This window comes from Amphiura filiformis, chromosome 16 (genome assembly GCF_039555335.1).
Source record: "Amphiura filiformis chromosome 16, Afil_fr2py, whole genome shotgun sequence".
Classification (NCBI taxonomy): Eukaryota; Metazoa; Echinodermata; class Ophiuroidea; order Amphilepidida; family Amphiuridae; genus Amphiura; species Amphiura filiformis.
The window spans coordinates 18680819-18693299 of NC_092643.1; the positions used below are offsets into that span (position 1 = coordinate 18680819).

Genomic DNA, 12481 nt, shown 5'->3' on the forward strand with positions numbered 1-12481 from the left:
GACAATTTATGAAAATGTGCGTTAGCAAAAAAATCGGGTTTTACGCTTTTTGGCCAAAAAGGTCCAAATTTTGAGGAAAAGTCCACTTTTACAAAATCGCCCCCCCTTGGAAAAAAAGGTCCACTTTTTTCAAAATCAGCACCCCCAAAAAAAATCCTGCGTCACGGGCCTGGAGGAGGGCATGCCACGCCCCTATAAGACTGTGCCACAGAGTCCATCTCAATCTCATCCGAGCAAGCACAGGCCATTTGTGTATTCTTGTATCTGCAATCCAGTCCAAGTCGGTGCAGAGTCCCAAAACTATAGTACAACCGGAGTCCAGCGAGTCTGTATCCAGCAAAAGTATAATGACATGTTGATCATCCAAATTCAAAATCACTGTAAAAAAGGCCACCAAATTTTAGGATCCGATCGGACTCATTATGTTTTGATGAATCCAAGTGTGTGAAAATATCGGAGCCAAAACATAATAATGATAAAATTAGATGCTTTACGCCCAATATTTATTGGTCTTGCTATGATTTTAAAATATTGTACTCGACCATAGCTCTACCAATAGATATGGGCTCAATCGATCCAATTTTATATCATTACTTGCCGGGTTCATCAAGTACCCCCGAGTCCAATATGCTTCCCTCCCAGCTATTCCCCAAGTGGGTTCATATCTGTCCTTCATAGAAATAGTGGGTACTTTTCGTTATGAAGGGGCTTTTGGCATGATAGGCCTATTATCACTTCTACTAAATGCTGCTACTCATCAAAGCCTGTTCAGCATCCGTACCTGTGAATGTCATCTGATAGGCATATTTGAGTTAATAGTGAAAACGAGGAATTTTAATTTGCGCGGATATTGAAAACAGCATTCGGGAAATTCACTAAACTGTAATTTAGAAGTCTCTTCATAATAAATAAATACTTCAAATCTAACATTTCTGCTCGGGATACGTTTTGTTTATTTACATAGTTTGGGAATCCCGAATCGGGATTCCCCGTGACGTACCCGAACTCGCTGATTTGACTGTTTTAAGTTATGTACGAAAATGTGAAATAAACAATGATTTTGATAGGTAAAAATAAAAAATAAATATTTTTCATGTAAAAATATTTAATTCTATCATTTCTTTATGAACGTAAGTGAGAATTTGAATTTATTGGAACATTTAAGATGGGGATGCGTGACCAAGGTCATAGAGGCTGAGCTGCAACTCAAACTTCCGCGAATCTCCGTCTGGCGCACGGGTTTCGAATTTTGCACTGCTTAATCTTCGCGCGTTGATATGATTTATGGCTGTCTTATCCCTGGAGAGTACTTGGAAACTTCATTATAGTGTTTATTATGACAGTGGCTACCTCTGGATTTACTTCAAATTTTTGAGCAAATACGGAAATATTTTAAAAAAATTATTAACGCATACGAACATCCAGATTTTAGTGATTTCATGACATGACTTGCAGCCAAAACACGGCGATTTTTTCCGATATAATCATCTCGAAATTCCTCCTGAATACATTTAAGACAAGCATTGGAATGATATTTCACAATATAGGTAAGCAGTTTTGTAACAGGTCTTCCGATTTTGAAAGGAATTCACTGTGTTTGTGCCTTGGTGCATTATAAAATTTATGACAGTAAAATTTAAAAATTTAAAAATGTGAAGGGCGCCATCATAGCTAATAAATCGCCGAGGTCACTCAATGGACGTCGTACTATTTCCGAAATTTTTTTTTTTTGAAATTTTTTTTTTTTTCCGAAATTTTTTTTTTCGAATTTTTTTTCCAAATTTTTTTTTTCCGAATTTTTTTTTTCCAAATTTTTTTCCGAAAATTTTTTTTTTTTTTCCTAATTTTTTTTTTTCCGAATTTTTTTTATTAAACTCAGTGACAATAAACTTGATGAGAAGCGTAACATTTTGGAATATTTTGCATGGATCAGGTCAAAGGTCAGCTGGGGTCAAATCTTCGAATTTCAATATCTGGACATCTGTAAGGGCAGGGCTCAATCTCGGCGACAACCTCATGACCAGGGGAACATGTTGGAACATTTTGCAGGGGGCAGGTCAAAGGTCAGCTGGGGTCAAATCTTCGAATTTCAATATCTGGACATCTGTAAGGGTAAGGGCTCAATCTCGGTGACAACCTCATGACCTGTGGAACATATTGGAACATTTTGCACGGGTCAGCTCAAAAAGACATCATTCTGGGGCCAAATCTTAGAATTGCGTTATCTGGACATCTGTAAGAGGTACAGGGCTCAAACTCGTGACAACTCATGACCAGGGGTGAATTATGGAACATCTTGCAGGGGTCTGGTCAAAGGTCATCTGGGTCAAATCTTAGAATTGCATTTTCTGGACATCTGTGAGGAGTACAGGACTCAAAACTCGGTGACAACAAGCCTCATGACAGGGGAACATTTTTGGAACATTTTGCAGGGGTCAGATACCTCCACAACACCAACATGCCCCAGCTAGGTTTGTGGTCTATGACCACCATTTGCCTCTAGTTCAGATTTATTTCTTAGTTACATTCTATATGCCGGGATTGTTGGATTCAGTATCCTGCTTGATCATGGTTCCTTCCTATCAGGATCCAAGTGTACTATGATCAGGATCCAAGTGTACTATTGGTAAATTACTGTAAAACCAGAAATGTTCAGCGTGCATTTTAATTTCGCAATTTCATGAGTGATGTTGAGTCGCGAAAATTTTATGCCGCGAATATTTTGCTCAAAGTGACCGCCGGACTATCAATAATAAAAGTTGTTCATGCCTGTTTAAAACACCAGTGCAGCTAGTAAGCTGAGTAAGCTTACATGAAGTACCTTTGTAAAAACTAAAGCTAGAAGATCAGTTCTGTAATATTGTAATACCTTTGTTTTCTTTGAAAATAAATGTTGAAGTTTATCAGTTTGATAAAAAAAACACACCAATATCCCTTCTTCTTGCGGTTGCATGTTCAGATGTTCCGACCACGTCCATGTGACGTGTGTCATCCACATCTGCCATTTTGTACATACCTGTGTGCGTCTGTGTGTAGGGGTCCAAATGTTGAATACATAAGTTTTTATTTTTCATCACAAATTTGCATAGAGTAAGTATTTAGCTTTAGAAGATCAGTAGACATAAAGAAACCCGATAAATGAAGCATTTAATCATATTTTGAAATCCATTTTGTCGAGTTTTAGCAAAAAATAATTCCCCATCATCCACCACCCCCGTAAGCTGAATGGTAAATTCCAAAACTTTTCATTCATAATTATGCTAATTAGAAGCAACAAAACAGTAGGATATAATAGTAAACAAATAAAATAAACATGTAAGGATGCTTAGTAAGTAATATTAAAACATTTTAATGGCACAGGTTAATTGATAATAATTTTTTGGGGCCACTACCTATGTGATGGTTATTTACGTTCAGAAAATGTTAATTTTTATGGCTAAAATCAAGATGGCTGCCAGCCTGCACCTGTTCCGGTGGTGGTCTCACGAGGCACATTTTGCAATTGGAAAATATTTGAAAACAATTATTGTTGCTCAGAGGTGATACCACTATGACTGCTGCCCCATGGAATATTACTCTAATAGATCCCAGTGGAATTTTGACATGCAGGGTCAGCATTTACAACAGAATTTATCCAAACATGTCTGAAGTAAGCTTAAATTTGTTATAGGCAACATACATTGCTTCAACTTGACAATCGCGAAATTTTCATGCCGCGAATATGGCTTATATGGTTAATTCGCGAAATTTTAAACCCGCAAATATTTCTGGTTTTACAGTATGTTTTACAAGTCCAATAATTTACTCATGTTTTAGACGTTTCATCTTCCGATCGGAAGACTTCACCAGTAATGCGATGAACCAGCAACACTCCTACTCTCATCTGCAGAGTGTACAGTTCTTTGCAGTAGTTGGTCATATACATGATTTAGTGAGTATGTCCCTTCATTGTGGTTGATAAGATAGGAGTCGGCCGACAAAATAAGTAAGTCCGCTATCAGGCACAGACCATGTGTCATCACAGCAAAACCATGTTATTGATTGGGAAGGAGCGAAAGTAATTGACAAAGACTCTTGCAAGCAAACCAGATGCATCAAAGAAGCCATGTGGATCAGGAAACAGGGGGCCAACATTATCAACCGTGATGAAGGGACATACTCACTAAATCATGTATATGACCAACTACTGCAAAGAACTGTACACTCTGGAGATGAGAGTAGGAGTGTTGCTGGTTCATCGCATTACTGGTGAAGTCTTCCGATCGGAAGATGAAACGTCATGTGAGTAAATTATTGGACTCTTAAAACATAATTTACCAAACAGTCCTGATGAACTTTTCAAGGAGGATCCAAGTGTATTTGCACACACACCAATTTTTTTTTAATAACATAGGCAAGACTAGGAAAAGAAGCTTGACTGCATCAACTTACTAGAAAGTTTGGTCCTGTGGACTTTGCTTGGCAGTTTTTGATCTCTTTTATACAATGGTCCAGGTATCTTTCATCTTTGAGTTTGTTGTCCCATACACCCCAATGTAAATCAACCACCTCAAACTCATAGCCTTTCTTAGCGCAATAGTCTCGCAGCTTGGGGTACACTCTCTCAATCAATGCATTCCTTTCAACTTCAGAATCTGCGGGGAAAAAAGAGAAGAAATCGGTGGTATTAATATAACGACAAATTAGTTTTTGATCTTCACCCTGTCTGAATGTACATGCTGTGTGGTAAATAAGGCAGCGTCTGGTGGCCCGTAGCCCATGAAAATCAATGTGGGCCCGATGAAAATATGCTGTGGGGGCCCACCTGGCTCGTGAAATAATAAATAAATAAATTTAAGCTTACTGAAAAACGGTTGAAAATACAAAAAATCTTCCAAGACACTAATTCATAATGAAGATTCATTTTAAATGCTGATTTTTAGAAATGTGTTTATTTTCCACGCTCAATTTATTCGGGCCCGCAAAAGTTAGTGAGGGCCCCAAGGATTCAAAAACAAGTTAGAGCCCAAATAGCCCGTGATCATTTTTGCTTATTTACCACACTGTGTACATGTATTCATAAGAATTAAGATGATATACTGTATACGCTGAAATTTTCGCGGTGGTTTAATTTTCGCGGATTTCGCTGATCAAGAGGCATCCGTGAAAATAAAACCCCGCGAAAACATGATAATGAAGCATTTTACTATGTTATTCTATTGAGGAGATATCCACAACCGCGAATTTAACAACCCCTGAAATTGTCAATGATACATGAAACCGTGAAAATATATTCCCGCGAAAATATTGGCGTATACAGTATATGCATAATAATAGTTTCCCCCATTTTGTTCACGAAATATGGGAAAAAATCTACAGTCTGTTGCCGTATTTCATGAAGCCTTCAGCTTCATGAAGCCTTAGGCTTCATGGAATATGGAATACTGAATGTGTCATCCTTTCATGTATTGGAATAGTGAAATATTAAAATATTTCCCTACAATGTATTTCAATACGGTACTGATTTCTTCAGCACAGGAAAGTAGACTTACATGTAGGCCTACACACTTATACAGTCAGTAAACTACATGTACATCCTTTTTGCTGTACTAATTAAAAACTATAAAAAGCTTTGCTTTTTCAAATATACTTTGAATACCAGCCTGTGCCAATCGAATGCTAATTGTATATAATGGCCATAATTATCATGTCATCAAATGTTATATTAATTACAAAATACACTCACAGTTCTTAGTGAGATTGCACACATGTACATCCTTTGCAAGATACGGTGAAATTTGTCAAGAGTTCCTTAGTGTCAATGATATGAGGAACACAGCAATTAATTGAGTTTTGGAATTAATTGTTCAAAATATAACAGGGTAAATTGCTTTTTTTGGTTTTTTTAATCAAATGTATCCTACATGATTATTTATTTGTTTATATTCAAATGGTCATTTGTACACACTTTCAATATTAGTGCTGTGTGTAAGATGGGAAGTTGTGGAATTGGTGGTGTGCTTTCTTTATCAACTTTTGTAAATGTATCTAGACTAGAGGTGCAACAATTGTCAGGTATTTTTTTCTTTTAGATGCACCTCCCCCATCTGTTTTGTTGTGTTTATGATGGAGATAAAAATGGTTAGAAGAATAAATAAAACAGCAGTAAATGTAGATTAGCCAAAGTAGGCAATTAGTGAAAAGTAATTTTATTTTCTGCAATACTTTTAAGTAAAAATTGTGCTTAAAAAAAAAAAAGCATTGCAACCAAGTAATAAAAAATAAATTTCAAATTTTTATGGAATGTATTTCTGCAACTAGGCCTTTATCTAAAAAATCAGGTTTGTCAACATGTTCTGGGTTGTTTTTTATGAACATCAAAACTTTTTTCCTTGCATTTTGTCTGCATTGCAACCATATTTTAGAAGGACCACTGATTCACTGAAGATTTACACATTTTCAGAAAATGGAAATGTTTCCACCAGACAATCTCTTTTTGTGGGCTCCCCTTCCTACCTTGCAGGGTGAACTCATCCAAACCTGCTGTTTCCATATGCTCCACCCCTTTCAAGCAAGTAGATCAGAAATGCTGCATCTAATATAGGCCAAGAAAAAAAAATTGTTTGCTTGCCCTCAAATGAATTTTGAAAATTGGATCGGTCGGTCGGGATTCCTTTTTTTTCCTTTCTTTAAAAAAAAAAAATTATTAGCAAACTCTATACTGTTTGTATTAATTAAGGCTCAAAATATGAAAAATTAGACAATTTTGGTGCCATAATGAATCAACTGACATTACAAAACAACTAAAATGTTGAACACAAGCTCTAAAATCCTTTTTTTACATTCTTCAGAATGCAAAGATTTGAAAAGAAAAAAAAAACTTTTTCAGGAATTTCCAAAAATAGGGTCGGTATTCTTTTGTACAGTAAATAGAAAAAACAACTTTTTCTGATTTCCAAAATTAGGGTCGGTCGGTTGAGGGCAAGCAAACATCTTTTTTTTTTTTTTGGCCATATCTCTAATACAAATCTAGTCCATAGTCACACTAAGAAGACACCAATAATTGATTTGAAATAAAATAAGTTGAATTTATGACTGCCGCTGATAATCTAATTTATACATATTTTAATTTCACGATATTTCGAGCGTAAAGACAGCGCACAATTTACAAGCTTTGTAACAGTTCTGTCATAGCTGTAGGACCATGATCCATTAAGATATCTCTACATATCTTTTTAGCTTGTGATGGATAAATCAATGAGGCATGATCAGCTCGTCTAGTATCCGTCTACCCGTAGGGACGTCAATTACAGCCCAATGTAGATCAGTTCTTAATATTCTAATTGTGATGCTTAAATAGTCCATCCTTCCCCATCCCAAATGGGCTCATTTTCAATCAAGTGGTATCCGCAAGGAATCCGGAAAAGCACGAGTCAAAATGTCTAATTTGTGGTATTGAAAGAAAAGCGTTGGCTGATGATATGTGGAGGAGGGCAAGGATGTTGGAGAAAACACATCTGAATGGCAAGGTAAATTTACTGCTAAAAAGAATCTGGTGTTGTAAAACACTTTTTAGTATTCTCAAGATTTAAATCAGTATTTTCAGCTTCCAATTTACAAAATATCAACAGTATTCTTTAGCATTTTTAGTGTTCTTTTTGGGTTAAAATCAGTATACTACATGCAGCTACATGTATGGTACTGTAAATCAGTAGAAGCTCTCTGTGATGAACGTTACCAAAGTCGGAAACTTCCTGTCCCTCTAGCCTTTTCTAAGAAAAACATCTTAGCTATAAGGAAGTTCTTCGAAAGCGCTCCCAGGATTCTCATTTTATTACCACTATGAATGAATCTGTAATTTTATATAATTTGAAAATTGTTATGGTATACTAATATTGGAACAATAAGTCAATACTTTCTCTTGGTCCAAGAACCAAGAATAAAAAAGTTCATTTGTTGGCAGATGTTTCTTTCTTTTTACATGTTATCTTCAATTCGGATTTATTTGTAAGTTATTTTCTATTCGCTGACGTAGTGCACGTTAGTATCCATTGGTTACTGGTTCAAGCCCAGGCTCATACACCTATTCCGAATTATGATATGCCATAGGCTTTGTGTTGTGATCATTTCGATCAGTGGTTCGTAACAAAGAAAGCTTGAGCCAGTTGACCTAGCAACTGTTATATTGTAACGTGTATTATGCCAGCGAATGCCAGGATTCATCATCACACTAAGAGGTCTATAAATGATTTGAAATAAAATAAGTTGAATTTATGACTGCCGCTGATAATCTAATTTATACATATTTTAATTTACGATATTTTGCCGTAAAGACAGCGCGTACAATTTACAAGCTTTGTAACAGTTCTGTCATAGCTGTAGGACCATGATCCATTAAGATATCTCTACATATCTTTTTAGCTTGTGATTGATAAATCAATGAGGCATGATCAGTTCGTCTAGTATCCCGTCTACCCGTAGGGACGTCAATTACAGCCCAATGTAGATCAGTTCTTAATATTCTAATTGTGACGCTTAAATAGTCCATCCCTCCCCATCCCAAATGGGCTTGTTTTCAATCAAGTGGTATCCGCAAGGAATCCGGAAAAGCACTGTAAAGCTGAATTTATACTCGATCGCCGAGCGATGCGATTAATCGCTTTTGAAAAAGCGATTTGCAATCGCCGAATTTTATGCGATGCATCGCCCGTCGCTTTTGCATTTATACTTATCACGGCGATAGCGATTGCAGACGACAATTAAAATATTCTAAATGCCACAAAATACATTTTTAAGACATGAGTTGCTGTCAATAATTATTACTTTGAATTAATTTATCACCAAAAGTTAAAAATCGAGAAAGGTAAATTAATTAGCAAAATAATAGATCCAGTTGGTTGTATATGATTGGTTGGCGCATTCACGTGTCAAGCGATATCGCTGGGAAGTTGAGATTTCTTCAACTTGCAAAAGCGACATCGTTTTTGCCTCCGCGATTTGAATCGATTGATCGGCTTGACGCTCTGGAAATGTAAGTAAACATTGAGCATGCATGAAAATCGCTTTCCTGCAAAAGCGATCGAGTATAAATTCAGCTTTTAAAGTCAAAATGTCTAATTTGTGGTATTGAAAGAAAAGCGTTAGCTGATGATATGTGGAGGAGGGCAAGGATGTTGGAGAAAACACATCTGAATGGCAAGGTAAATTTACTGCTAAAAAGAATCTGGTGTTGTAAAACACTTTTCAGTATGCTCAAGATTTAAATCAGTATATTCAAACTTCCATTTACAAAATATCAACAGTATTCTTTAGCATTTTTAGTGTTCTTTTTGGGGTAACATCAGTACATACTACATGCAGCTACATGTATGGTACTGTAAATCAGTAGGAGCTCTCTGTGATGAACGTTACCACAAGGCCTTGACTTTCAAATGTGTTTTCTCAACATCCTTCCTCTCCTCGGCATATCAGCCAAATCATGTACAGATTTGGATGACTTGCGATGAATCCCTATGGGGGTCTCCAAAATTATATGGGGATATGCCCGCTGCATTTTTCAAAGCATGCCTTCCATCATCCAAATCATAGCACACAACTAGTTGAAATTTAGACATTTTAAAGTAAACCGTTTTCTGAATCATGTATGTAAAAAAAAACTTTCTTTCTTTTTGTCAATAAAATCTGTTCCAAGGAGTTGTCTAGAAACAGCCTAGCCAAAACAACAACCTTTTGCCAATCAAACGTCTGTGATTTGTGATAGAAATTTTAAGAAAAATATCTGCTACGGTAATAAATCAAAACTTACGCCAATAAAAACTACATGAAGTAAAAATTCTCTTCAAAATAACAATTTACATGTACATCAATTATAAAGTCAACATCCCAGTAAACATTTGCATACTTGATAATAAATCTGAAACCATTTCGATTGAGCAATCAATTTATTTGCTTGTCATGTTGTATATATACATTTGTCTGATGTAATGGTACTGGTACAGGGATGTAATTGCATTCTTTGAATTGGTGCCACAAACAAACATAATCTCTAAACCCCAATTTAGACACCGATTCCAGATTTGCAGATAATATACGTAGGCCAAAGCACATAGTAAATTTGCAGCGTACCTAACATAGTTGTCTTCATAGCCGGTTGACTAGCATTGACTCAGTACCATCTGATGTGATAGCCCAATACAGCGACAGAAAAAGTTTGTGCCATCTCAGATAGCCCAACAAAGCACCGAAAAACATTTTGCACATGTGATAGAGGGCGTCGTTCTACGGTTGACTTAATTGTAACGACCCAATTTTATAATGATGATGACACCCAAGCAGACAAAGTCTAAAATGTTATCCCACCTTGATCTTCCTATTCCAATCATTCATTTAACATCTCACTCATGAACGCACTCACTCGCTACATCGATTGATTGTTCAATTGATCAGTTGATTGACTGTTTGATTGACTGATTGATTGACTGATGGAATGAGTGATTCCCAGGGATTGATTATATCTTTCTACTTTATTTTTCAATGTATTTCTTTATATGACTATATGAGGCCTCCTTGTTCCCTTGTACATGTTTACTAGATGCACACCTACAAATAAACATCTCAAAAAAAGTAACTAACCCCCGTTAAATAATCAAAAACGGGCAATTGTATTACAAATCTGTAAACTGCGTTGGAGGCAGAATTTATTTCTGCACATTTTGACACCTCATTTGTAGTAATTGTAAAAATTGTAAAAAGAGGAAAAAAGAGGAAAAGCACTGAAATATGTTCAAAATGGGCTGAAAATGAAAGAAAAAGCTAAAATTTTGCCTCAAAGAAATTTCCAAAAAAGTGGAATTCAGCTTAAAAGAGGAGATTTCACACCCCTGTTGTCTAAATATTGATGATATCCGAGTGTTTTTGTATTGTTTTAAGTGCAACTTTCAAATCTGGACCTCACTACATTAAATTGACCAGTGTTTTATTGTTTTCTGCTTTATCGTATCAAATGAGGTGTCAAAATGCGCAGAAATAAATTCTGCTTCCAACAGATTTGCAATACAATAGCCCGTTTTTGAATAATGGCCATTATTTAAGAGGGGTTAGTTACTTTTTTTGAGATGTTTATCATGTAAACCAATGTCATCAATGTTTACCCGTCATTTGAATGAAATTGTCCATCCTTAAAATAATTACAAGGGACCAAGCTTGAGCAAAATGAGTTCAAATGTTTTGCTATGACCAGTACTTAATCTGAGTATTTAATAGTTCAATTAAGCCTTATCAACATCTACATTTGTATGATTGAAATTTGTATAGCATTTGTCAAAAGGTATTGTTCCAGGAGCAAACTGCCTGTCCAAAATGATGGGTGATGTGTGGCTACAGTCTACTTGGCTTCCTCGTGACAGTGACATCAGTGCATGATCAAATGTTCTTAGTATTGCTAAGGGGGTATTACACCCCTGCCCAATTTTGTGCCTATTTTTGCATTTTTCTCAAAAATTATAGCGCATTGGGGACAAGTAAGATATGTATATTATAGGGGCAGGGACTACAACTACTGCACTGGAAATTTTATTTCAACACAAACAACAGTTGTGGAGTTACAGTAAAAAATGAGGGAAAACCAATATTTGATCAATAAATCAATAACTAATTGCTTTGAATTGCTGAATTTTTAGTACAGTAGTTGTAGTCCTTGCCCCTATAATATACATACCGTATCTTACTTGTCACCAATGTGCTATAATGTTTGAGAAAAATGCAAAAATAGGCACAAAATTGGCCAGGGGTGTAGTACCCCCTTTAACTCGCAGAATTGGCATGTTTACACACGTAACCAAAGGCAGTGCATCTGTGCATCTATACACATGCAAAATAACTGTGACAAAACCTGACGTCTCTATCTCAAAGAAACCAAGTGGATGATAATAATAGCAATAACCAGGCCTGGGAGAAATGGGGAATTCAGGAATCTTATTCCCAGGAAATTTGGTAATCTGGAGAGAAATTATGCATTTTTTGGATAAAAAAATACTTAAGAAATAGTCGGAAATCCTGATATGTTGGAGGGAAAATTGTCTACATTCCTGGGAAATGAACATTTTTGCAGGCCTGGCAATAAGACACCATCTTACATATATCACAATACATACATGTAGTATGCAAGCACATTCACAGAAATGTTCAATTCAATAAAATGCATCAATGATACATCTGCAACCCAGACATTTGCAATTTATCACTGGCTCAGTCAGACCTACAAAAATCCATAACAGATCTGTGTAGTCATCCATAAGCATGTCATGAAAACATCCATGACTAGTCGCCATGACAAAACAGCTTACATGTGTTTTAAAAGTCAACTACATAGAGAACTGGGTCAGCAAACAATCTTGATATTAATATTTGATATTTTTGACTCTATAAAGTGACGATCACATACTCAGTCTTAATATCACTATGTCAGGTCACCATCTGGGGTAAGAAACACGCCCATTTATAC

The 12481-nt window shown here is 36.0% G+C and overlaps 1 protein-coding gene across 1 annotated transcript in view; it reads right to left on the minus strand.

Annotated features, from left to right (window-relative positions):
- Positions 1-12481, minus strand: part of LOC140135676 (NACHT domain- and WD repeat-containing protein 1-like) — an 87691-nt gene that overhangs the window by 40464 nt on the left and 34746 nt on the right. Inside the window, 1 exon segment of the mRNA XM_072157259.1 lies at positions 4432-4634. Within this exon segment, the coding sequence (XP_072013360.1) occupies positions 4432-4634 (203 nt within the window).